This window comes from Moschus berezovskii, chromosome 2, assembly GCF_049115385.1.
Source record: "Moschus berezovskii isolate FMDL1 chromosome 2, NW_MosBer_1.0, whole genome shotgun sequence".
Taxonomy (NCBI): Eukaryota; Metazoa; Chordata; class Mammalia; order Artiodactyla; family Moschidae; genus Moschus; species Moschus berezovskii.
Window position 1 is genome coordinate 29,555,673 of NC_142461.1, and position 25,912 is coordinate 29,581,584.

A 25,912-nucleotide genomic window follows, 5' to 3' on the forward strand; every position below is an offset into this window, starting at 1 on the left:
TTTTTTTAGAACAAGGGTCATTTTATAGGAAAAAAATGTGCCTGTCTCATTGTCATGGGTTTTGATCTCAAGTCAATCATCCACAGCTGTCCTGTTCATTTCAGTTGAGGGGTCAAGGATTGCCCGGAAGGAGATTTTTGTCCTAGTTTCAGTTCCATCACAGGGGCTGTGTCACTTTGTTGGGTAATAGATTGGCGGTGGCACCCTCCCAATCTTGCATGTGTCTGCAGACACAAAGGCTTGAACCCTGCGTCAACCGAGAAAAATGCACAACCTAAAAGTTGAGAATTATGTTTTATTCAGTGAAATTTCTTAAGACTTAAGGCCAGAAGGCAGCCTTTCAGATAGCTCTGAGGGACTGCTCCAAGGAGGTAAGTAAGGAAACAGTATATATAACAGCTTTTGCAACAAAATCCAGGTAGTTGGAACATCAGAAGATTACTGTTACTTGAAACAAGACATCTGCAGTTAATGAACTTAGTGCTTTTCTATGTGAAACTGTTGGGTGGCATTTTGAGGGTTCTCTGAAGAACTCCATGTGGTTCTTTATGTCTCAGTGCAGAAAGAATTCAGCAAGAAGCAAAGTGATGACAACAAGTGATTTATTATAATAGGATGTTTGTGAGGCTTACAAGCAGGCAGGTGAGAGGATGCTATACCCCAAGAACTTACTGGGCTATATATAGTTTTACAATCAAAGGAAAAGCAGGGTGGACGGAGAAGACCTTGTTTTTCTTGAGTAGATGTCATGCTTCCATCATTAGTTCCTCCTCCATGTTGAGCAGGGGAGTTTTCATATCCTTACATGGTCAAGCTAGGTCCACAAATTATTGCTTTTTATGTGTGCAGAGAGCATGTCCTAACTTACTGAGCTCACTGGGCAGGCTGTGGGTCTCATGCCACCATTGTTTTATTGTTTGGGGGCATGTTTCATGTTTCTATTGCATGGTTTTGTTGCTCATGAAGCAAGCTTGCTCAGTTTTGTGGTTAAGTAAACCTGCTTTCTTAAGTAATCATTAACTTAACAGCGGTATCCCATATTTTTTCTACTTATAATCCCCTAGTAGGATTAATTATTTAATTATCTACTTTGTCCCTTTATTCTGTCCCTGTCACACATATGCAAGAGTCTGGGCTCATTGAAATCATTCCTTTGATATGCACCTTAGCTACCTAGGGCCAGCATCCTGCTCTTTTCTACCCTGGATCCCCTCTCAGCCGATGGGGGCAGCTCCCATGGTCAATGACTTGATGACCACAGTATCCTGTGTTGACTGATATGGTAGGCAACATTTTTTGTCCACACCAGCCTTCCCTGAGGCTGAATGCCCTTTCTTCCTATAACAGAACTGGAGACCTACATGTAGCTGTCACCCAGCTATCTCCCTCCCTATGTCCCCTATATCTCCTGACAGGCATAAGTCCCGGTATCCTGAGAGTTTCCCATCGCCTCTGAGTTCTGACCAATGTGGCTGTGCTGTTCTCCCCTCTTAGAAAAGAGATACTAAAATATCTTCCTGCAGTCTAGCAGGGGCTCCTCAACAACCTGGTACTCCAAAACTCAGCATCTCAGTCATCTGACCCCTTTTGTTTAGGGGTGTTCTTTAGTGTGTGGGGAGGAGGAAAGTGGTGGTGGGTGGAGGGGGTTGGGAGGCCAGGTTAGGAGAGAGTAGACCCATCCTTCAGAGGAGTAGGGGGTCTTCTCACAGTCCTATCTACTTGGTCCAAAACTGGCCATTGAAAACTGAAAGTAAGTGCAAATTTTTGCTTTCTGGTAGTGGGTGGGATTGGCTGCCTGCCCTGGACCCCTGGGCTTGCAGCCACTGTGGAATTCCTGAGGTGCCTGTTCTACGTCCCTGTGTCTGGATTTCTGTAAAAAAAAAAAGCAACTATAATAGTTTGGGGCAAGAACCACAGTGAAGAAAGAACAAAAGGGAAAGGGATTCTGCAAGTGAGAAATCTGAGGCCATTCCTCCTACCACTTTGGCAAAAATGTGAAACCAGTAATACAATGTTTAATTATGTGACTTTCCAAAATGTTAGGAAACTTCCTCTGATGTCCAAAGTTTAAAGTGTGTAATGTCTTTTTCAAAAAATAATTTTATTTATCTATTTATTCTTGGCTGTGCTGGGTCTCTGTTGCTGCATGGACTTTCTCTAGTTGCGGTGAGCGGGGGGCTACTCTTCAGTTGAGGTGGGCAGGTTTCTCATTGCAGTGATTTCCTCTTGTTGTGGAGCACAGGCTCAATACTTGTGGCTCACGGGCTTAGTTGCTCCGCAGCACATGGGATCTTCCTGGATCAGGGATCGAACCCAAACCCGTATCTCCTGCATTGGTAGGTAGGTTCTCTACCACTGAGCCACCAGGGAAGCCCCGAAAGGAAATCTTGATTAGCAAGATAAAGATCTCAGCAGGGTTGACTGCTAAGCCCCAACAAGGTTTGGAGTGAGTTTGTCAAGTGGTTTCTGGAAACAGCATTCGTGGAGTGACAACACAGAATCCCTCTAGCAGTCGAAGAAAAACTGCTATCTTTCACCAACTAAAAAGCAGTATATTCCTGATATAAATACTGTACTTGCAAAAGGAACCATACTCCAGGGGTGTTACCCCACTGCTCCTGACAGACGGGCTACATGGGATTTTGAACCCTCTCTTCCCAAATATTGCTGGGAGAAATATCAACAGTCTCGGATGATAACCATTGGCAGAAAATAAAGAGGAACTAAAGAGCCTCTTGATGAGAGTGAAAGAGGAAAGTGAAAAAGCTGGTTTAAAACTCAACATTCAAAAAACTAAGATCATGCATCCGGTCCCTTCACTTCATGGCGAATAGAAGGGGAAAAGAGGAAGGAGTAACAGATTTTATTTTCTTTGGCTCCAAAATCACTGTTGATGGTGACTGCAGCCATGAAATTAAAAGACACTTGCTCTTTGGAAGGAAAGCTATGACAAACCTAGGCAGAGTATAAAAAAGCAGAGAAACCACTTTGCCAACAAAGGTCCGTATAGTCAAAGCTATGGTTTTTCCAGTAGTCAGGTATTAGATGTGAGAATGGGACCATAAAGAAGGCTGAGCGCCAAAGAACTGATGCTTTTGAATTGTGGGGCTGGAGAAGACTCTCGAGAGTCCTTTGGACTGCAAGGATATCAAACCAGTCAATCCTAAAGGAAATCAACCCTGAATATTCATTGAAAGGATTGATGTTGAAGCTGAAGCTCCAATACTTTGGCCACCTGATGCAAAGAGCTGACTCATTTGAAAAGACCCTGATGCTGGGAAAGATTGAAGGCAAAGGGAGAAAGGGCAGCAGAAGATGAGACGATTAGATAGCATCACCAACTCAATAGACATGAATTTGAGCAAGCTTTGGGAGATAGCAGAGGACACAGGAGCCTGGCATACTGCAGTTGATAAAGTTGTAAAGACTCAGACACAACTTAGGGACTGAACAACAACCTCCCCAAAGCTGATAAAGTCACAATATCTTTTTAGAAAAAAGAAAGTGGAACCCCAGCAGGCCAACTTACAAGGTATGGAATGGGATCCCAGTGGGCAGTGGCAGGACCTGATTGCTGGTGTACTTAGAGACAGGGGACAGGAGTCCTTGACCTTTGTCCTGAGATCCTAATGAATTCTACAGGTGCTTAGAGTTAAAGAGAAAAGTGTTAGTTGCTCAGTCGTGTCTGACTTTGCGATCCCATGGACTAGCCTGCCAGGCTCCTCTGTCCATGGAATTCTCCAGGCAAGAATACTGGAGTCATTCCCTTCTCAAGGGGATCTTCTCAACCCAGGGACTGAGCCCAGGTCTCCTGCACTGAAGACAGATTCTTTACCGTCTGAGCCACCAGGGAAGTCCTTTTAAAGGGGAAAGGGCTCCACACAATTATTTAGAAGCATTCCATGATTGTTCCTTTCCCTTCTGTATCACCAGGAAAGCAAAATTGCCTGGCTAGGACAGGAGGTTGTGACCGTACATAAAATATCTTTATTCATCCAGGGCAGTCAGCTCCTCAGAGATAGACTGAGATCCCTTCTTACAAGGAGCAAGAAAGGAGAAACTGGAGATAGATTTGGCTAAAAATCTAATGAGACTCTAGAAGTTTGGTTGTTCCCAGTAGCAGATGAAAAAGCCACACCAGTTCTGCTTGTTGAGAAGGCATGGAAATCAATTCATCACCTAATGACCAACTTCAAGCTCCTAGAATTCCAGCTGAGCTATTTCAAATTCTAAAAGATGATGCTGTGAAAGTGCTGCACTCAATATGCCAGCAAATTTGGAAAACTCAGCAGTGGCCGCAGGACTGGAAAAGGTCAGTTTTCATTCCAATCCCAAAGAAAGGCAATGCCAAAGAAGGCTCACAAACTACCGCACGATTGCACTCATCTTGCAAGTTAGCAAAGTGATGCTCAAAATTCTCCAAGCCAGGCTTCAATAGTACATGAACCGTGAACTTCCAGATGTTCAAGCTGGATTTAGAAAAGGCAGAGGAACCAGAGATCAAATTGCCAACATCCGCTGGATCATCGAAAAAGCAAGAGAGTTCCAGAAAAACATCTATTTCTGCTTTATTGACTACACCAAAGCCTTTGACTGTGTGGATCACAATAAACTGTGGAAAATTCTGAAAGAGATGGGAATAGCAGACCACCTGACCTACCTCCTGAGAAATCTGTATGCAGGTCAAGAAGCAACAGTTAGAACTGGACATGGAACAACAGACTGGTTCCAAATAGGAAAAGGAGTACGTTAAGGCTGTATATTGTCACCCTGCTTATTTAACTTATATGCAGAGTACATCATGAGAAATGCTGGACTGGAAGAAGCACAAGCTGGAATCAAGATTGCCGGGAGAAATATCAATAACCTCATATATGCAGATGACACCACCCTTATGGCAGAAAGTGAAGACGAACCAAAGAGCCTCTTGATGAAAGTGAAAGAGGAGAGTGTAAAAAGTTGATTTAAAGCTCAACATTCAGAAAACTAATATGATGGCATCTGGTCCCATCACTTCATGGCAAACAGATGGGGAAACAATGGAAACAGTGATAGGCTTTATTTTGGGGGGGGGGTCCAAAATCACTGCAGATGGTGACTGCAGTCATGAAATTAAAAGATGTTTGCCCCTTGGAAGAAAAGTTATGGAGTCCACAAAGTGTGTTCTCCTCTCCAAAGGGGACGGCTGTGTGAGGGAACTTTCTGAGTCGAATAAAGGGTGTCAAGTAAAAAAAAAAAAAAAAAGAAAAGTTATGACCAACCTAGATAGCATATTAAAAAGCAGAGACATTACTTTGCCAACAAAGGTCTGTCTAGTCAAGGCTATGGTTTTTCCAGTAGTCATGTATGGATGTGAGAGTTGGACTATAAAGAAAGCTGAGTGCCAAAGAATTGATGCTTTTGAACTGTGGTGTTGGAGAAGACTCTTGAGAGTCCCTTGGACAGCAAGGAGATCCAACCAGTCCATCCTAAAGGGAATCAGTCCTGAATATTCACTGGAAGGGCTGATGCTGAAGCTGAAACTCCAATACTTTGGCTACCTGATGGGAAGAACTAATTCATTTAAAAAGACCCCGATGCTGAGAAAGATTGAAGGCAGGAGGAGAAGGGGACAACGAGAATGAGATGGTTGGATGGCATCACCAACTCAATGGACATGAGTTTAAGTAAGCTTTGGGAGTTGGTGATGGACAGGGAGGCCTGGCGTGCTGCAGTCGATGGGGTTGCAAAGAGTCAGACACGACTGAGCAACTGAACTGAACTGAACTGAAGCTCCCAGCCACTCTGGCCATAAATACCTTACTGATGACATGAGGGTGGAGGAAGAACAGGTAATGACTAATTAGGGCTTGCTGCAGTGAGTCTTTACATCCACAGTGAAGCCATCATCTCACAATCACCCACAGATGACAAGAGGGGAAACTATAACTTCCTGGAGGGCCACTGTAACTCAGGCCTGGATTTATAGTGGAAATCACAAATGCCCAGATGATGAGATAGTCACTCAGGGTTAGGTAGAGCAGTTTATTCAATGGGTACCATCAATCTTTGAGGGACAGTTAGATCTTCTCTTGTGTCCCAAAGAGAGATGCTGGAAAACTATTTGGTTCTAGGCAACCAATTTTCCAGAATGGAAGCCTAGACACAGATCAAGATAAATGCCCTTCAGGCTAAGAGAGGGTGTTGTGGCTTGAATTGGGTCCCACTGGCAAATCTATCTGTTGAAGTCCTAAGCCTAGCACCTCAGAATATGACCTTATTTTAAGATGATGTCTTTATGGAAGTAGTCCAGTCAAAATGAGGTCATTTAAGGGTGAACCTGAATCCAGTATAACTGGGGCCCCCATAAAAAGAGGAAATGGACATAGACGCACATACGTTCAGGGGAGAGTGCCATGTGAACATGATGATAGTCATCTACAAGGCCTGTGTCAGTGACTAACGATTAGCAGACAGGAGCCTATGGCAAAATTATGTGGCCACTAGGCACTGGCTCTCTAGGGGTTTTGACATGGTGCTTGCCTGACATCACCACTTAGAACACTCCATTTGAAAGATACTGCCTGGCTTGTTTTTGAGTTCTGGTGGACACTGAAAGATAGACAAAGCAAAGTGTTGCTGTACCCTGATGTGCCTCTCATGAGATGAGTCAGAAAGGAGAACACCAGGGGGATTCCCTAGTGCTCCAGTGATTAGGACTCTGTACTTTCACTACTGTGGCCCGAGTTCAATCCCTGGTTAGTGAACTAAGATACTACAAGCTATATGGCAAGGCAAAAAAAAAAAATTGGGGGGGGGGGCGGAGAAAGAAATGAGAACAATGTCCAGGAAAGAAGTAAACCTAGCATTAAGGGGTTAGTCACCCTCTAGATGTGCTGATTCAAATGCAGGATATATACTTAAACCTTGGGTTTCTTGGGGGCTTCAACACACTGAGGTTCCTGACAACGCCTTGGCCTGTTTCATGGATGGATCAGCTAAGTTGAAGGCCATGGGGTGTGCTGAGCAGCTACTGCTGTGCAACACAAAGAAAAATGTTTAAAACTATGTATGGTATGCATGGAAGGGGCGTCCCTGGCAGTCCAGTGGTTAAGACTCTGTGCCCCCAGCGCAGGGGCACAGGATCAGTCCCTGGTCAGGGAACTATGATCCTATATGCTGCAAGGTACAAACAAAGAAATAAAAAAACCTATGCACAGAAACTCCGCTCATTGGGCAGAGTCATGAGCTATGGTACTTGCCTTGAAAAGACCTACCCATAAATACCCTGTTACATTTTCACTGATTCAGGGCAGTCTGGGCTATTACCTGGCTGCAGGATGCCTAGATGATCAAGTCTCAGCCTTTTTGAGGATACCATTATGGCAGCAGATTACACAAGAGCCACACTCCCTATCTGTGATCCAGGTGATGTCTATGGAAAAGGTGTTCTTGGATGAACATCAGTGGAATCAGCAAACTGATAAGATCTGGGTGCCCATTGCACAAGACATAGTAAACGGTTACAATTCAAGACTGAGCCCCAAAACAAGTTGTTTGAGCACACAAAGTCAAGAAACTGGCAGACTGCCAGGTACAAAGGCCAGTGGCAAAGGACACTTTGGGGCACATAGCAAAGGGGTACTGGACCTGGCCTGTCTTGGCAAATAGACTGTGTAGGTAGGTCCTCTATCATTCTCATAAGGATGGCATTGGACACTGGCTGCAGTAGATACCTTTTCAAGGTATGGCACTGCCATCTTCATCCACACAGCAGATGGGGGTGAGGTGGGTGCACTAGTCAAAGACCCTAAGATGGACTGTACTACATATTTGGATTCCCAAGAGCATCCAATCAGACAGTGGCACCACCTTTATAGTAACAACTGCCTACCAGTGGGCAGCTATTTGGGGGTATTTACTGGATCTTTCATGCCTCCTATCACCCCCAGGGAGCAGATGCCATTGAAAGAGGAAATGGACACTTAAAGGAGACATTGAAAAAGATAACTGGACAACCAAGGCTCAGCTCCCAGAGGACACTTAAGAAAATCAGTTTGGACTATAAATGTGTCAATTCACCAGAAGGGTACCTCCTGTTTAAGCAATTTTTCATTGTGATATGGGGAAGGTGGCAAGAGGTCCAGATAGGCTGTAAAAACCCAAACTACATAATTCCCTCTTCTCATTCTTCCATTTTTCTTCCCACACCTACCCCCTTGGGAAACCAGGCACCAGAATTTGCAAGTAGAAAGATGACCAGGGATCATGTGAGGGTAAGACACAGGAGGATGGGGACAAAGAATGGAGTGACTGATAGAGAGACTGCTTCAACCAGTCATGTGGCCATGGAAATGACAGGCGCACCTCTGGTGTGTGGGACATCTGAGATCAACCCTGGGAGGCTGGGGGTGGAGGGAGGGACTATTAATCTCTTTCAATTCTTGTCTACAGACATCTCACCAGTTTAATCCAGACTGCTCTCACCACCCTCAACTTGACCACTGGCCAGACAGACTCTGATCTGAAAACTCTCAGAAATGTCCCAAGATCCAGTGACGTCAGAAAGGACTGCTGCTGCTGCTAAGTTGCTTCAGTCGTGTCCGACTCTGTGAGACCCCATAGATGGCAGCTCACCAGGCTCCCCCGTCCCTGGGATTCTCCAGGCAAGAACACTGGAGTGGGTTCAGAAAGGACTAGTCTCCACCAAAGATGACAGAGCAAGATTAACTTTCTGGACAACAATTTGGCCTCTTCGGCCTCATCCTGCTACCGTTGGCCTCTTTTGTTTATTCATCAGTCACGGGTGTTCTACACACTTCAGCATGGGTGGCAATAGACAATCACACTGCCCAGAACTTCTGTGGCCCAGCTGAGGTGGGGGAGGTGTGGTTGCTGACACCTCTAGTTGTCCCCTGAACGGGGAGCCTGGGTGCAGTCTGCTGCAGTCCAAATAGGCCTAGTCAAACTAGAGACAGTCATGGTTGTAATGACTTCCACCTGATGGTGCCTAAGACAAAGAGATTTGGTATGAGCTCCTAACAGTAAAATTATAATATCTATCTGGAGACTTCCCCAGTGGTCTAGTGGTTAAGATGCCATGCTCCCAATACAGGGGGCCAGGGTTTGACCCCTGGTCCAGGAACTAGATCCCATGTGCCGCAATGAAGATCTAAGATCCCACATGCTGAGACTAATACCCGATGCAGCTAAATAAATATATAAAAGTAAATATTTAGAATGTCTATCTGATGGGGTGATCTCTGCCCCTGAGAATCCTTAGTTGGATCAATGAAAGGTCAGGTTTGGAGCCATGGGGCAAACTCACACGCATATCCACACATTCAAAGACCTGAGCTACAGCTTAAAAGCTCAAAAGGTGAGCTTTGGCAGACTTTGTGATCCTCCTGGAACATGAGAGACTGGAGGACTGTATGGTATGTCATTATATCTCAAGAAAGCTGTCAGAAGGAAAAAAAAAACATTAAAATAATCTAAAAGTGAAAGTGATAGTCGCTCAGTCATGTTAGACTTTTTGTGACCCCATGGACTGTAGCCCTCCAGGCTCCTCTGTCCATGGGATTCTCCTGGCAAGAATATTGGAGTGGGTTGCCATCCCCTTCTCCAGGGGATCTTCCTAAATCAGGAATCGAATCCAGGTCTCCTGCATTACAGGCAGATTCTTTACAGTCTAAAATCTCCCTTCAAAAAAAACAAAAAAGGAATACTGCCTTGTGATGTTCTATTCTCCTACTCAGGGGCGTTTGGTTTACTGATGATGGGTTCCTTGGAGAGGCCTGCTGAGAGCACAGGAAAAACAACACTGAAACAGCAAGTAAATAGTCCTGAGGACAAAAGTGAACTCATAAACACCATGTAATTTTTGGCCAGTGTCAACAAACCTGGCCCGAAAAGCTGGCAACCATCAGGTAGATAAACAGATGGAGACATGTAACTTTAGGCACAGGGCACCCTTTTGCCTCGCCTGATAGATGCCAGCAAGAGGCATCATTTAGGGTCAAAGGTGAAGAGGAGTCCCGCTGGGACAGTCCTGAGTCAGTGCTGTCCAAGTGTCATCACAAGTTTAGCCTCAACCCCCTCACACAAGTGGAATTCACATTTCCAAGTGACAGAAGGTGCTAAATATTTAACAGCATTCCCAGGTTCTCCTTGCTCTGAATCTTGCCTTGGGCACTCTTCTTGAAGATCAGACCAAGCGAGGGGTCCATAGGGACTCATGATGAGCATGATTACTTGTATTTTTTATTATGAATATTTTAATGTGGGTGATTTAAAAAGTAACACTATATACTGTCCCTCCAGAATCAAGAACTGTTAATATTTGTCATATTTGTTTTAAATATTTTTTAAACATAAAAGCATTTCAAAGTTCCCTTTTTATTTTTCCCTTTGCCCTGGCTCCAGAGCAATCACTATCTTGAATTTGAAAAGTGTTCGTTCTGTCAAAATTTATATAATTTTATTACATATTATATGTATATATATATATATACACACACACAATGATAGCTCATATCATCTTCATGTGGCTTTTAATTTATAGAAATATTAACAATATCTTACATATCATGCTTATTTAAATTATATGCAGAGTACATCAAGCAAAATGCCAGGCTGGATGAATCACAATCTGGAATCAAGACTTCTGAGAGAGATATCAATAACCTCAGATATGCAGATGACACTACCTTAATGGCAGAAAGTGAAGAGGAACTAAAGAGCCTCTTGATGAAAGTGAAAGAGGAGAGTGAAAAAGTTGGCTTAAAGCTCAACATTCAGAAAACTAAGATCATGTCATCTGGTCCTATCACTTCATGACAAATAGATGGGGAAACAATAGAAATAACGACAGACTTTATTTTTTTGGGCTCCAAAATCACTGCAGATGGTGACTGCAGCCATGAAATTAAAAGACATTTGCTCTTTGGAAGGAAAGCTATGACAAACCTAGACCTAAAAACCAGAGACATCACTTTGCCAACAAAGGTTCATATAGTCAAAGCTATGGTTTTTTCCAGTAGTCATGTACTGATGTGAGAACTGGACCATAACAAAGGCTGAGTGCCAAAGAATTGATGCTTTCAAACTGTGATGCTGGAGAAGACTCCTGAGAGTTCCTTGGACAGCAAAGAGAGCAAAGCAGTCAATCCTAAAGGAAATCAACCTGAATATTCATTGGAAGGACTGATGGTGAAGCTCAAGCGCCAATACCCTGGCTAGATGATATGAAGAGCCGACTCATTGGAAAAGATCCTGATGCTGGGAAAGACTGAAGGCAGGGCAGGAGGAGAAGAGGGCTATAGAGGATGAGATGGTTGGATGGCATCATCAACTTAATGGACATGAGTTTGAGCAAACTCCAGGAGATAGAGAAGGACAGGGAAGCCTGGCATGCTGCAGTCCATGGAGTTGCAAAGAGTAGGACACAACTGAGCAACTGAACAACAACACATATCATTTTATACTCAACTTTGGTTCTGAGTTCTATTTCTTTAATGGAAGATAGTTGATTTACAATATTGTATTAGTTTCTGGTGTACAGCAAAGTAATTTCATTTGACATATATACACACATATGTATATTTTTTTTCTTTTTCATTTTCTTTTCCATTATAGGTTATTACAAGATATTGAATATAATTCCCTGTGCTATATAGTAGCTCCTTGCTGTTTATCTATTTTATATATAGTAGAGAGTCCCTTGTACTGCAAGGAGATCAATCCTGGGTGTTCATTGGAAGGACTGATGCTAAAGCTGAAACTGCAATACTTTGGCCACCTCATGTGACGAGTTGACTCACTGGAAAAGACTCTGATGCTGGGAAAGATTGGGGGCGGGAGGAGAAGGGGACGACAGAGAATGAGATGGCTGGATGGCATCAGCGACTCGATGGACATGAGTTTGAGTGAACTCCAGGAGTTGGTGATGGACAGGGAGGCCTGGCGTGCTGTGATTCATGGGGTCGCGGAGAGTCGGACACGACTGAGCGACTGAACTGAGCTGAACTGAACTGAAGTGTGTATCTGCTAATCCCAAACTCCTAATTTATCCCTCTCCCTGCTAAGTTCTATATTGATAGATAAAAGCTTGTGCATTCATTACAACTATTGCATAGTGTTCCACTATATGACTATATCGCAATCTATCTACCCTGTTGATGGGCATTTAACATGCTTCTGAATATTTTACAAACAAAGCTACAAAAAGAAAACTTTTGTGCATGTGTGCAGCCATTACTTCAATAATCATAAGAATGTCTGCTTTTATGCAAGACAGAAGCACTGTCATAAGGTTACAAAGATATGCACAGGATCGATGAACAATAAGAATTTCCCTCTGATTATTGTAGAGAGACAATGGGCTGAGAATGGAGGAAGATCTAAAGGTGATCCAAGAAAAGGCATTGCCTGAGACATCTTCAGAGAGGCTATTAGGAAAAGAGAAGCATTTCCCATCCCAAAGCCACACTCCTGACACACCCAGAGGCAAATCTCTGTACAGTGTGTTCACCTGCAAGTTGGGCTGGTCTGGAGTGGAACAATGAGAGTATTCCAAGAACAAGGACAAGGTGACTAGCAATGGACACAGAACTAAAAAGAGGATGCAGATGCAGAAGTGGACATCAAAAGTAAGGACACACAGCCAAACAGGGGTGCAAGAGGAAGACCTATCAAAGACTTCAAAATATTACGCTGGGCCAGGAAGCTAGGTCAGCCATCCTTTTATCTATTGCTCTCCATTCTTTCGTTGTTGTTCTTAAAATTTTTAAAGGTAATATGTATATGCACACTGTTAAAATGTAAACAGTACAAAAAGGGTACAAAAAGACTCAAGAGATGGTGAATTATGCCTGGGCAGGATGAAGCCAGAGGAAACTCTGATGGAAGTTCACAGCAGTCCTGCAGTAAAAAGTTGTCTTTCTCCAAAGTCTCATCTCCAGACTCAAGACCCCTACAGAGAAGCAGCCTAAATTACCAATTTCTTGTGTCCTCCCAGGGATATTTTATACACATTCTCTCTCTCTACACACACACACAGTCACACACATATTCCTCACACTTTTGACCCACAAATGATGGCATATCATGGGGCGTCCCTGGGGGCTCAGACAGTAAAAAAATTTCACCTGCAATGCAGGAGACCCCGGTTCAGTCCCTGGGTCAGGAAGATCCCTTGGAGAAGGGAATGGCTACTCACTCCAGTATTTTTGCCTGGAGAATTCCATGGACAGAGGAGCCTAGTGGGCTACAATCCGTGGGATCACAAAGAGTTGGACACAACTAAGTGACCAAGCACGATAGCATATTATATAGTTTTGCCTCCCATATCATAGCAGGCAATTCATATTAATACACATAGATCTGCCCCTATTCTTCTTTAAAAGATTTAACATTTTAAGATGTTTTTAATTTATTTGTTTATTCTTATTTTGGTTCTGCTGGGTCTTTGTAGCTGCATGCAGGCTTTCTCTAGATGCAGCAAGAAGAACTACTCCCTAGTTTCAGTGCACATGCTTCTCATTGCGATGGCTTCTCTTGTTATGGAGCACGGGCTCTAGGGCATGCAGGCTTCAGCAGTTGCAGCACGTAGGTTTAGAAGTATCGGCTCTCAGGTGATGATGACTCAGTAGCTATGCTGCATGGGCTTAGTTGTCCTACAGTATGTGGAATCTTCCTGGACCAGGGATCAAACCTATGTCTCCTGCATTGGCAGGTGGATTCTTAACCACTAGACTACAAGGGAAGCCTTCCTGCCTCTATTCTTTTTAATGGTTGTATAAAATTCCATTGTATGAATGTACTACAACTTATTTAATTAGTTCCCTACTGGGACATGTAGGTCATTCTAACATTTCCCAGTCAGAAATACTGCTATATTGAATAGTCTGGAATATTTCATTGACCACCCATTTTATCTGTAAGATAACAATTCTGGCAGTGCATTTGCTAAGTTGGTATAAGTGACACTTTATACCCTAATGGTAACAGTAATCTGTCCAACTCTCTGCGATCCCACAGACTGTAGCCCACCAGGTTCTTCTGTCCATGGGATTATCCCAGCAAGAATACTAGACTAGGTTGTCATTTCCTCCTCCAGGGGATCTTCCTGACCCAGGGATCGAACTCGAGTCTCCCATGGCTCCTGCATTGGCGGGCGAATTCTTTACCACTGAGTCACCTGGGAAGCCCTTATACCCTAATACCTAGTTTCAAATTTCCCATCCTTGAGGCTTTAAAGTGATACATTAGATTCCACCAGAGTCTCCGGAACAATTTGTAAATGTCTGCCAGATGAAACTGAGGAACACTCGAGCCAAGTCAAGGTAACTGGAGGATAATCTCGTGAAGGCTTGATGGTAACCTGAGCACTGGGAAACAAAATCCATCTAATCAACGGTATTAGCCAAACTGAAGAAAGAATGTGTTAACAGGATGAGAGAGGTCATTACAAAACCCAGAAGGAGGAGCCAAACAGCAAAAATAGGCAGTGTTTATCTCTGAAGAGAGAGAGATACTTAATCTAATGAACAGGCACCAGAGAAGCACATTCAAACAGGTTTCTCCAAGGCCTAGATGAAATTTTTTTCCATGCAATTCTATGCTTAGTTCTGGGTTCCCTGTATACCAGGCAATCTGTTAAAGCAGTTACTAATTTCTCTCCCTAGGGACCTGGATTCCAGGAAGAGGTTAAGCCTATTAAAGAGGGCCACACACTGGCTGATGTCTCTACCACTGATAGGTCAGGTCCATAGCTTCTCTCTAGGGTCTGGGTGTGCTCTATAACCGCCCTGATGGGTAAAATACAGCAAAGATGATGCTATGCCAGTTTCCAGACAGAGACTTTAAGAAACTGGCAACTTCTGCTTTCATCTCTTAGAATATCCACTCTGGGGGAAACCAGCACCCTGCAAGACGTCTTGACTATCCAGAGACCCACCATGCTGTGAGGAAGTCCCAGGCTAGCTATGTGGAGAAAGGACACTCAGCCATTTTGGTCAAACCAGTTCAGGCATCCAACATGCAACTGAAGAAGCCATCTTGGAAATTCCAGCCCCAGCATATGTGACATGGAGAAAAGTTAAGGAAACTAGCTAAAAGTCAGACCTGAGGCCCAAATACATGGCCCTACTTGATCCATCTCAGACATCTTCACCCATTCAGACTAAAGCTCCACTCCACTGTGAAGCAGAGATAAGCCATTTCTGATATGCACTACCCAAATTTCTGACCCACAAAATCGTGAGGATAATAATAAAGTGCTGCAATGAAGATCAAAGACCCCATGTGCTGCAACTAAGACCCAGCACAAACATTAAAAAGAAAAGAAAGAAATACATGCACTTAAATATATAGCAAACCTAAAGACAGAAAAAGATAGCAATACAGTAGGAGACAGAAAATCCACTTCATCATGCAGACAGAAAATCAATACAGAAACATTGACTTTAAATGACACATTCAGTTCAGTTCAATTCAGTAGCTCAGTCGTGTCCGACTCTTTGCGACCCCATGAATCACAGCACGCCAGGCCTCCCTGTCCATCACCAACTCCCGGAGTTCACTCAAACTCTTGTCCATCGAGTCGCTGATGCCATCCAGCCATCTCATTCTCGGTCGTCCCCTTCTCCTCCTGCCTCCAATCCTTCCCAGCATCAGAGTCTTTTCCAGTGAGTCAACTCATCGCATGTGGTGGCCAAAGTATTGGAGTTTCAGCTTTAGCATCAGTCCTTCCAATGAACACCCAGGATTGACCTCCTTTAGAATGGACTGGTTGGATCTCCTTGCAGTCCAAGGGACTCTCAAGAGTCTTCTCCAGCACCACAGTTCAAAAGCATCAATTCTTTGGCGATCAGCTTTCTTCACAGTCCAATGCTCACATCCATACATGACCACTGGAAAAACCATAGCCTTGACTAGATGGACCTTGGTTGGCAAAGTAATGTCTCTGTTTTTTAATATGCTATCTACGTTGGTCATAACTTTCCTTCCAAGGAGTAAGCGTCTTTTAATTTCATGGCTGCAATCAGCATCTGCAGTGATTTTGGAGCCCCCAAAAATAAAGTCTGACACTGTTGCCCCATCTATTTCCCATGAAGTGATGTGACCAGATGCCATGATCTTTGTTTTCTGAATGTTGAGCTTCAAGACAACCTTTTCACTCTCCTCTCACTTTCATCAAGAGGCTTTTGAGTTCCTCTTCACTTTCTGCCATAAGGGTGGTGTCATCTGCATAGCTGAAGTTATTGATATTTCTCCCGACAATCTTGATTCCAGCTTGTGCTTCTTCCAGCCCAGCGTTCCTCATGATGCACTCTGCATATAAGTTAAATAAGTAGGTTGACAATATACAACCTTGACGTACTCCTTTTCCTATTTGGAACCAGTCTGTTGTTCCATGTCCAGTTCTAACTGTTGCTTCCTGACCTGCATACAGGTTTCTCAAGAGGCAGGTCAGGTGGTCTGGCATGCCCATCTCTTTCAGAATTTTCCAGTTTATTGTGATCCACACAGTCAAAGGCTCTGGCATAGTCAATGAAGCAGAAATAGATGTTTTACTGGAACTCTCTTGCTTTCTCCATGATCCAGCGGATGTTGGCAATTTGATCTCTGGTGCCTCTGCCTTTTCTAAAACCTGCTTGAACATCTGGAAGTTCCTGGTTCATGTATTGCTGAAGCCTGGCTTGGAGAATTTTGAGCATGACTTTACTAGCGTGTGAGATGAGTGCAATTGTGCGATAGTTTGAGCATTCTTTGGCATTGCCTTTCTTTGGGATTGGAATGAAGACTGACCTCTTCCAGTCCTGTGGCCACTGCCAAGTTTTCCAAATTTGCTGGCATATTGAGTGCAGCACCCTCACAGCATCATCTTTCAGGATTTGAAATAGCTCAACTGGAATTCCATCACCTCCACTAGCTTTGTTCGTAGTGATGCTTTCTAAGGCCTACTTGACTTCACATTCCAAGATGTCTGGCTCTAGGTGAGTGATCACGCCATCGTGATTATCTTGGTTGTGAAGATCTTTTTTGTACAGTTCTTCTGTGTATTCTTGCCACCTCTTCTTAATATCTTCTGCTTCTGTTAGGTCCACACAATTTCTGTCCTTTATCGAGCCCATCTTTGCATGAAATGTTCCCTTGGTATCTCTAATTTTCTTGAAGAGATCTCTTATTTTTCCTATTCTGTTGTTTTCCTCTATTTCTTTGCATTGATCACTGAGGAAAGCTTTCACATTAGGTCAGATGAACTTAACAGATTTACACAGAACATTCCACCCAAAAGCAACAACATACACGTTCTTTTCAAGCAAATATAGAACATTCTCCAGTATAGATCAAATGTTAGGCCACAGAAGAAACCTTAACAAATTTAAGAAGACTGAAATCTGATCAGGCATCTTTCCCCACACAATGGTATGACTAAAAATCAACTGCAAGAAGAAATCGGGACAATTCACAAATATTGGTTAAAGAGATAAAACAACATGGAGATTGTGGAGATTAAACAACATGCTACAGAAACTACTAAGTCAAAGAAGAAATCAAAAGAGAGGTTAAAATAACTAAAGATGAAAGAAAATGGAAAATACAACATACCAAAACTTAAAGGAAGGGGTGCCTAGGTAAAGGAGGCTGGGGATGCAAAGGGGATGCAAATGTTTGCCTGAGATATTTAAGGATGATTCCCCAGGTCCTGTGGGGATTCCTGAGCAAGTGAACAACTAATCAAACATGCTTTTAGGGGCACTGACGTGGCAGTGGTATGTGGGTAGATTGTTGGGGCAGATTAAGCAACGATGGAAACCAAGCAGGAGGGAACACCCAGACATCATTCCTTTCTAGAGTCACTATGGGGCTGCCAATGCTGCCAGCCAAGATGCAGACAAGCAAGGAGGCTGACATGGTGATGGAGCTGCTGAACATGGGAATGATATCCTCTGTGTTGGGCAGAACAAAGCCCACTGGGTTCAAAAGGTCACAGATCATCTGGCCTTTGATGTTAATGTCCAGTAGAAGGTGGGAACAGAGGCTTTCGGGAAAGGATGCAAAGAGTGGTAAAAGCCAAAATTGATGGCAGGCAGTAAAACAGTTTCAAGAAGGAAGTTCATAGCGATAAATGCCTACATTAAGAAATAAGAATGATGTAAAAAAAGAAGAGGAAAAAAAAACAATCAAGGAAGGTCTCAAACAACATAGCGTTAACACCTCATGGAACTAGAAAAAAGAAGGACAAACTAACCTCAAAGTTATAGAAGGAAAAAATGAAGATCTAAGAGAAAGAAACAGAGACTAAAAAGACAATAGAAAAGATCAGTGAAACTAACAGCTGGCTTTTTAAAAAGCTAAACAAAATAGACTCTTGCCTAGAAAATCCCATGGATGTAGGAGCCTGGTAGGCTGCAGTCCATGGGGTCGCTAAGGGTCGGACACGACTGAGCGACTTCACTTTCACTTTTCACTTTCACACATTGGAGAAGGAAATGGCAACCCACTCCAGTGTTCTTGCCTGGAGAGTCCCAGGGATGGGGGAGCCTGGTGGGCTTCCATCTATGGGGTCACACAGAGTCGGACACGACTGAAGTGACTTAGCAGCAGCAGCAGCAGCAAACAAAATAGACAAACCTTTAGCTAGACTCACGAAGAAAAAAAGAGAAGAGAGCTCAGATAAATAAAATCAGAAATGAAAGAGGAGACATTACAACTGATACCACAGAAACACAAAGGATCGCAAGAGACTATTGTAAACAATTAAATGCCAACAAACTGAATAACCTAGAAGGGATGGGTGAATTCCTAGAAATACACATCATACCAAAATTGAAACAAGAAAAATAGAAAATCTGAGCAGATCAGTTACTAGTAGAAAGATTGAATCAGTCATCAACACTCTTAACAAACAAAAGTCAAAGATCAGATGGCTTCACTGGGGAATTCTACCAAGCATTTAAGGAAGAATTAATACCAAATTTTTCCCCAAAAGTGGGGGAGGGAAGGAGGGAACACTTTCAAACTCATTTTATGATGCTGAAATTACCCTAACACTAAAAGACAAGGCACTACAAGAAAAGAAAATTACAGGCCAGTATTCTTGACGATTATAAATGAAAAAATCTTCAACAAACTATTAGCAAACCAAATTCAACAACATATTTAGAAAAAAACACATTCTCCATGACCAAGATGATTTATTTCAGGGATCCAAGGGTGGTTGAACAACTGCAAATCGATGACTGTAAGAACATAGTAACAAAATAAAGGACAAAAATCATGGGGTCGTCTCAGCAGGTACAGAAAAGAACATGTGACAAAATTCCACATTCATTTACGGTAAAAGTGCTAACAAAAGCGCGTACAGAGAGAATGTACCATTAACATAGGAGTCCTCTTGAGAGTCCCTTGGACTGCAAGGAGATCAAACCAGTCAATCCTAAAAGAAACCAGTCCTGAATATTCATTAGGAGGACCGATGCTGAAGCTGAAGCTCCAATACTTTGGCCACTGATATGAAGAACTGACTCATTGGAAAAGACCCTCATGCTGGGAAAGATTGAAGGCAGGAGGGGAAGGGGACAACAGAGGATGAGATGATTGGATGGCATCATCGACTCAATGGACGTGAGTTTGAGTAAACTCTGGGAGTTGGTGCTGGACTGGGAAGCCTGGCGAGCTGCAGTCCATGGGGTCACAGACTTGGATATGACTAAGCGACTGAACTGAACTGTTAACATAATAAAGCTTATATGTAACAAGCCCATGACTAATATCACAGTCAACTGAAAAGCTGAAAGCTTTCCCTGTAAGATTAGGAACAAGATGGATGCCCACTCTTGCCACTTTTATTCAACATAGTATTGGAAGTCCTAGACAGAGCAATTAGGCAAGAAAAAAAGAAGGCATCCAAATCAGAAAAGAAGTGAAACTATCACTATTTGAAGATGACCTGATATTATATACAGAAAACCCCAAAGACTCTACCAAAACAACTATTAGAAGCAATAACTGAATCCAGTAAAGCTTCAGGATAAAAAATCAAAATACAAAAATCAGTTGAATTTCTATAAGCTAATAACAAACGATCAGAAAGAGAAATTAAGAAAATACTCTCACTTACAACTGTATCAAGAAAAATAAAATACCCAGTTCACTGAAAAAAATAAAATAACCTGTTCAATGAAAATTATGACATTGAAAAAAGAAATTAAAGAAGACAAACAAGTGGGAAGATATTCCATGCTCATGGACTGGAAAAACTAGTATTATTAAAGTGTCCATACTATCCAAAGCAATCTACAGATTCATTGCAATTCCTACTAAAATTCCAATGACAATTTTCACAGAAATAGAACAAACAATCCTAAAGTTTATATGTAACTAAAAATGACCCTGAATATTCAAAGCAATCATGAGAAAGAAGAACAAAGCTGGAGGGTTTGTGTCCTGATTTCAAAGTATATTACAAAGCTATTATGCCAATAGGTATTGGCATAAACACATATACATAGATTAGTGGAAGAATAGAGAGCCTAGAAATAAACCCATATATATATCATAAATCATTTATGATGAGGGAGTAAAGAATATATAATAGGACAGCCTCCTCAATAAATGGTTTTGGGAAAACTGGATAGCCAGATGCAAAAGATTACTATCTTACACTCTACACAAAACTTAATCCAAAATGGATTAAAGATCTGAATATAAAATCTGAAACCACGAATATCCCAGAAGAAAACATAGGTGGTAAGCTACTTGACGTTAGCCTTGATGATGATTTTTTTTTTTTTGGATTTGACAGCAAAAGCAAAGGTAATAAAAACCAAAATAAACAAGTTGGACTACATTAAACCAAATAACTTCTGCATAGCAAAGGAGACCATTAACAAAATGAAAAGACGACCTAGCAAATGGGATAAAATATTTGCAAATCATATATCTGATAGGAGTTAACATCCAAATATATGAAGAACTCAAACAATTCAATAGTAAAACAAATAAAATCCAATTAAAATATGGGCAGAGGATCTGAATTGACATTTTTCCATAAAAGACATTCAGATGGCCAACAGGTAAAAAAAAAAAAAAAAAGGTACTCATTGTCACTAATTATCAGGGAAATGCAAATTAAAACTTTAATGAGATATCACCTTGTACCTGTCAGAATGGCTCAAAGACAAAAAAAAAAATAAGCGTTGGCAAGGATGTGGAGAAAAGGGAACTCTTGTGCACTGTTCGTAAGAATGTAAATTGGTGCAGCTACTATGGAAAACACTATGGAAGTTTCTCAAAAAATTAAAAATAGAACTATGATATGATCCAGTAGTTCTACTTCTGGGTATTTATCCAAAGAAAATGAAAACACTATTTACCTCAATGTTCACTGCAGCAGCATTTACAATAGGCAAGACATAGAAGCATAGAAGCAACCTAAGTGTTGATCAATCGATAAATGACTAAATAAAATGACACACACACACACACTCATGGGAATATTATTCAGCCATAAAAAACAAGGAAATCTTGCCATTTACAACATGGATATACTTGAGGGAATTATGCTAAATGAAATGTCAGACAGAGAAAAGCAAATATTGAATGATCTCATGTGGAATCTAAAATCAAAACAAACTAAAACAAAACTCAAACATACAGAAAACCGATGGTGGTTGCCAGAGGTGGGGGATGTGAGGAGCACAAAATGGATAAAGGTGGTCAAAAAGTACAAACTTTCAGTTATAAAATAAGTAAGTGGGGATTACAGGACTACCTCCCAGGGTGTAATACACAGGGTGGTGACTATGACAACACCATATTGTATATTTGAAAGTTTCTGAAAGAGTAAATCTCAAAGCGCTTCTCACAGGAAAAAAAAAAATTTTGTAAGTATATATATATATATAAAAGAAACATGATACATGAAATGACAAATATGTACAGGAAGCACTAGGAAGACACAAGAGGGGTCACCGACCCAGGCAGTCCACAATCAGAGCTACAGAATAGACAGCTGATCTTATTCTCAGGGCTGACACCTTTGAAAGATATCAATTTGTTGTAAATTTACATATAAATTTAAGATATGTTCACAATTCACTTTTTCAGCACTCTTGTCATTATTTTAGTTAGAAAAGAGAAGGGAACTGGCATTTATGCACGTGCATGGTTCTCACATGTCTCAATTCCTGACCCCTTAAAGTCTTACAATGCTTCTCTAAGCTGGTTTTATTAATTTTAGTGTAATATGCAGTTTTGGACGACTGATGGTGCAGGAGACATTATGGTCAGCTACCCTTATCTCAATTCCACTCCTCCTCCTATGCAGTCGACACCTATTTAGGTGGCAGGGATCCCAGCCCCAGCTTTAGGAGTGAGCCTGCAGGAGTCTAAGCTATAGTGCACCTTTGGCCACTATGATGGGTTCAGGAATGGGCAATTAACCCAGGCCAATCAGCTAAGTTCTGTGAGACAGCAGAGCCAAGAGAACGTCAGAAGAACAAAATGGTGGGTTGGATGGTCTCATGAATACCTGGAGCAAACTTTACCTGATAGGCGCACAATTATTAGACTTTTCTAATAGGAACCAATAAAGCTGCTTTATAGTTTAAACCGGTGAGAATGGCAACCAAACAGATCTGAACTGATATAAAGTGAGTCACTGGAAGCATCCTATGCCTCAAAATAAGGGTATTAATGGGCTTTTAAGGATGTGCAGCCCTCCACTCTATACTAACTCACACCAGCCACACAGCGGAGGGGTTAATATACTGCCCATGGAGCAGCCCAGGTTCATGTGACTCCAGATCTTTGAGATACAAAGGCTGGAGCCAGGAGGCTCTGCAAAATTCGAGTCCTGATCTCTCCTTTAAAAGGCCACGCATTTCTGGTTTTCTCCAGCTTCCTCTTCCACTTTCTAGGGCAGTCGAGAATTTCTTTGGTAGTTACTGCTATAGAGATAATCCTGAGGAAAACTTCCCAGTAAACTTTCCCTGAGAAATGGTAAGAAGTCTTAGTACCCACCCTTGGGGCAGCCACCCTTGGGGCATCCACTGGGCTGCTCACATTTCTAACGGTTAAATCAAGCAGGAGAAGCTCTCAGGACTTTGGTTTCTTGGAGCGGAGCACACAGCAAATGATTTATTTTTAACCATCTCTGAGTGTGCTGTGACCTGCCCACCATATCTCAAAAACATGAACCCAACAGAGAAGACCCCAGGGGAGATGGCAGCGGCCCAGCCAGGTGCAGAGAAATTGTTCAGTTTGGACTTTTTCAAAGCCTCACAGTCATTTTCTCTCTCATTGTTAACTCTCAGTCCAGTTTCCTGGGGGGAGGGGAGGTTTTTGCTCAAATACTGCTGTTTCTATTGGTATTGGAGGCTCTCTCTGCTTCTCTTGCCTAATCCATCCCACAGCACATGTGGGCAGTGTCCCGTGGAAGCCATCTTCTCCCCATGCCTGCTCAAAAGCCCACCATGACCCCCAGAGGAACCCCAAGGACCTGTAGTCTGGCCTTCAAGGCCCTCCACTGCCCAGCACAGCCACTAGGTGACCAGTCAGTTCATCAGCCCAGCCCAAGGACTGTCTATGCTTCCTGTCAATCACTGATAACCTCACATGTGCCTGGGTGGCTAATCAAAGGTCCCACTTCTCCACAAGCCCCAGACTGGCTTCTCCTCCCCAGGGCACACAGGTCTTCTTTCTGAAATTAGTTGATTACTGATTTGCTTACTCTGACTCATTGGAAAAGACCCTGATGCTGGGAAAGATTGAAGGCAAGAGAAGGGGATGACAGAGGATGAGATGGTTGGATGGCATCACCGACTCAATGGACATCATGAGTTTGAGCAAACTCCAGGAGCTGGTGAACCACAGGGAAGCCTGGAGTGGTGCAGTCCATGGGGTCGCAAAGAGTCAGACACCACTTAGTGAGTGAACAACAACAATCGCCCTCTTCCACAAAAGGAGCATTTAACCCCCATGTTACCCCCATGCGGGTATTGGCCATAACTTACTGAAGCTCAGTTCTTAGAAAAGTTCCCAGGGCAGAGTGGGTGCGTTAATATTTAATAGTTACCAGGAAAACAGATCCCATGCGAATCTCTTTGGTTCACTTCCTAAAACCTCTCCAACTTAACCAACATTGGATTTTCCAGTCTGTCCATTGACAGTGGGCTATCCATCCCTGCCTCATAACAGTGTTCCACTGGATAAACCTCTCACTGAATATTGATTTCTTAATAACAAAAATGTACCTTTATATGTCTATGATTTTGGTTTCACTCTTCTAAGCAATGACATCTTTCTTTCCACTAAGGGCAAATTTACCCTGCAAACTGCCAAACCTCTGCAATCCTCCAGAAACCACTTCCTCTGAAAGAAGTCTGGTAGGGATATCACCACAGAAAAAGTGGTTCCATAACATCCCGCAGCTTGCACACTTGCATCTGCTATTCTATTACCAACACAGTTCCCTTCTCTCCCAACCTCTATTCACTTTAATCCTAGCCTCCGACCATCTCCTGCCTGTGCCCTCCGGCTTCACGCCCCTCCTTGACCTGTTTGTTCATTTCAACTCAGAACCGCTACAGATGTCCAGGATTATGACCACAGCCCCAGTCGGTCCCACGCTACGTTCTCCTGGTGTCCTCCACTTTTTGTTCATTGTCTCCTCATCCCCAGCCTCTCTGTCCCGTGCTCACCGCATCCCCTTGGCGCGAGCCCCACCGCCGCCGCCACCACCCTCGCTCGATTACCTGGAGCTGGTGCAAATGCAGAACGTAGCCTTGCACCAACAGCTGGAATAAGAGGCGCAGCTGCCCTGGCCCTGAAAGCTCGTCCAGACTCCGCAGCCTCCGATCGCCAGGCCTGGTTCCTGGAGCCTCAGCCGCCTGGGCCGCAGGGAGGGCGGAGGGGATTGCCGCCTTGGCTCTGGCCCCGTATGAACCGAGGCCAGGGAGTGCCGCCCGCGTCCCCAGCAGCGCCCACCGCAGCCTCGAGGAGCCCAGAGCGCCCATTCGGTTCATGGCTCGCGCCGCCGCGCCTCTGGCTCGCGAGCCGAAGCGCCTGGAACTTCCCAGAGACAGAACAGTAGGGGCGGGTTCAAGGGTACCGGTGGCCCAGGGCGGGCCGGACAAAGGCGGGCCCTTGCTGTTCCCTTTTTCTCACGGTCTTCAGTCCCTCCAGATATAACCAAAGGGACTCACAGAAGTCACTCTTTCCAACTGGAAGCCTCCTGGCTCGGGAAGGGGCCGGACAACCCCACGGCAGAAGATACACAGGGGACTTAGGGGAGCCCGACGGAGCTCTGACGATGGCCGCCCCTTCCGCGACTGCCCACCTCGCACTTCCGCGAGCTCTCGAGGAGAACTCGAAGTTCGCTTGGTCTCAGCTCCCGGGAGGAGTGCAGCGAAGTTCTGAACAGCCCCGGAGCCCTCCAAAGCCGCGAGGCCCCACCCAGGGAGACCGGCCTTCGCTTGACCTGCGGGCTGGCCTCCTCTCTTCCCAGGGGCCAGATGGAGCCGGCCGCTGGCTTTTTCCAAATAGTCCCCAGGATTAATCCCGGAGTCCGAGCGCTAAGCAAGGAAGAACAGGAAAAAAAAAAAAAATCCTCCAAAGGAAAAACAAAACCCCAGAAAACCCGATACTGTATCCAGGGTCTTCTGATTCTTTGCAGGGAGGAAGCCAAAGTAACTAATTTAAATATAAGGTGTTTGTTCTTTTTTTAAATGCAATTCTACCCCCTCTCACTCCCCATCACCCACTCACTCCCTTGTCAGCTGAGGCAGGATTTCTCAAAGGCAGGTTGAGATTACCGGGTTGAGATTACGTTTAGTGAATGTGAACAAAATGATCTTTTAATAAGATGGAAAAGAATAAAACAGAACCGAAAATATTGCAAGAAGGAGAAGTATTATTTCAT

At 43.4% G+C, this 25,912-nt stretch overlaps 1 protein-coding gene across 1 annotated transcript in view; it reads right to left on the reverse strand.

Moving 5' to 3' along the window:
• The window catches only part of CYP27A1 (cytochrome P450 family 27 subfamily A member 1), a 40,998-nt gene extending 15,649 nt beyond the window's left edge, over window positions 1–25,349 (reverse strand). The window contains exon 1 of the mRNA XM_055397605.2: window positions 24,747–25,349. Coding sequence (XP_055253580.1) covers window positions 24,747–25,016 — 270 coding nt within the window. The 5' untranslated portion in view covers window positions 25,017–25,349. The remainder of the gene's footprint in view (window positions 1–24,746) is intronic.
• Between the last annotated feature and the right edge of the window lie 563 nt (window positions 25,350–25,912).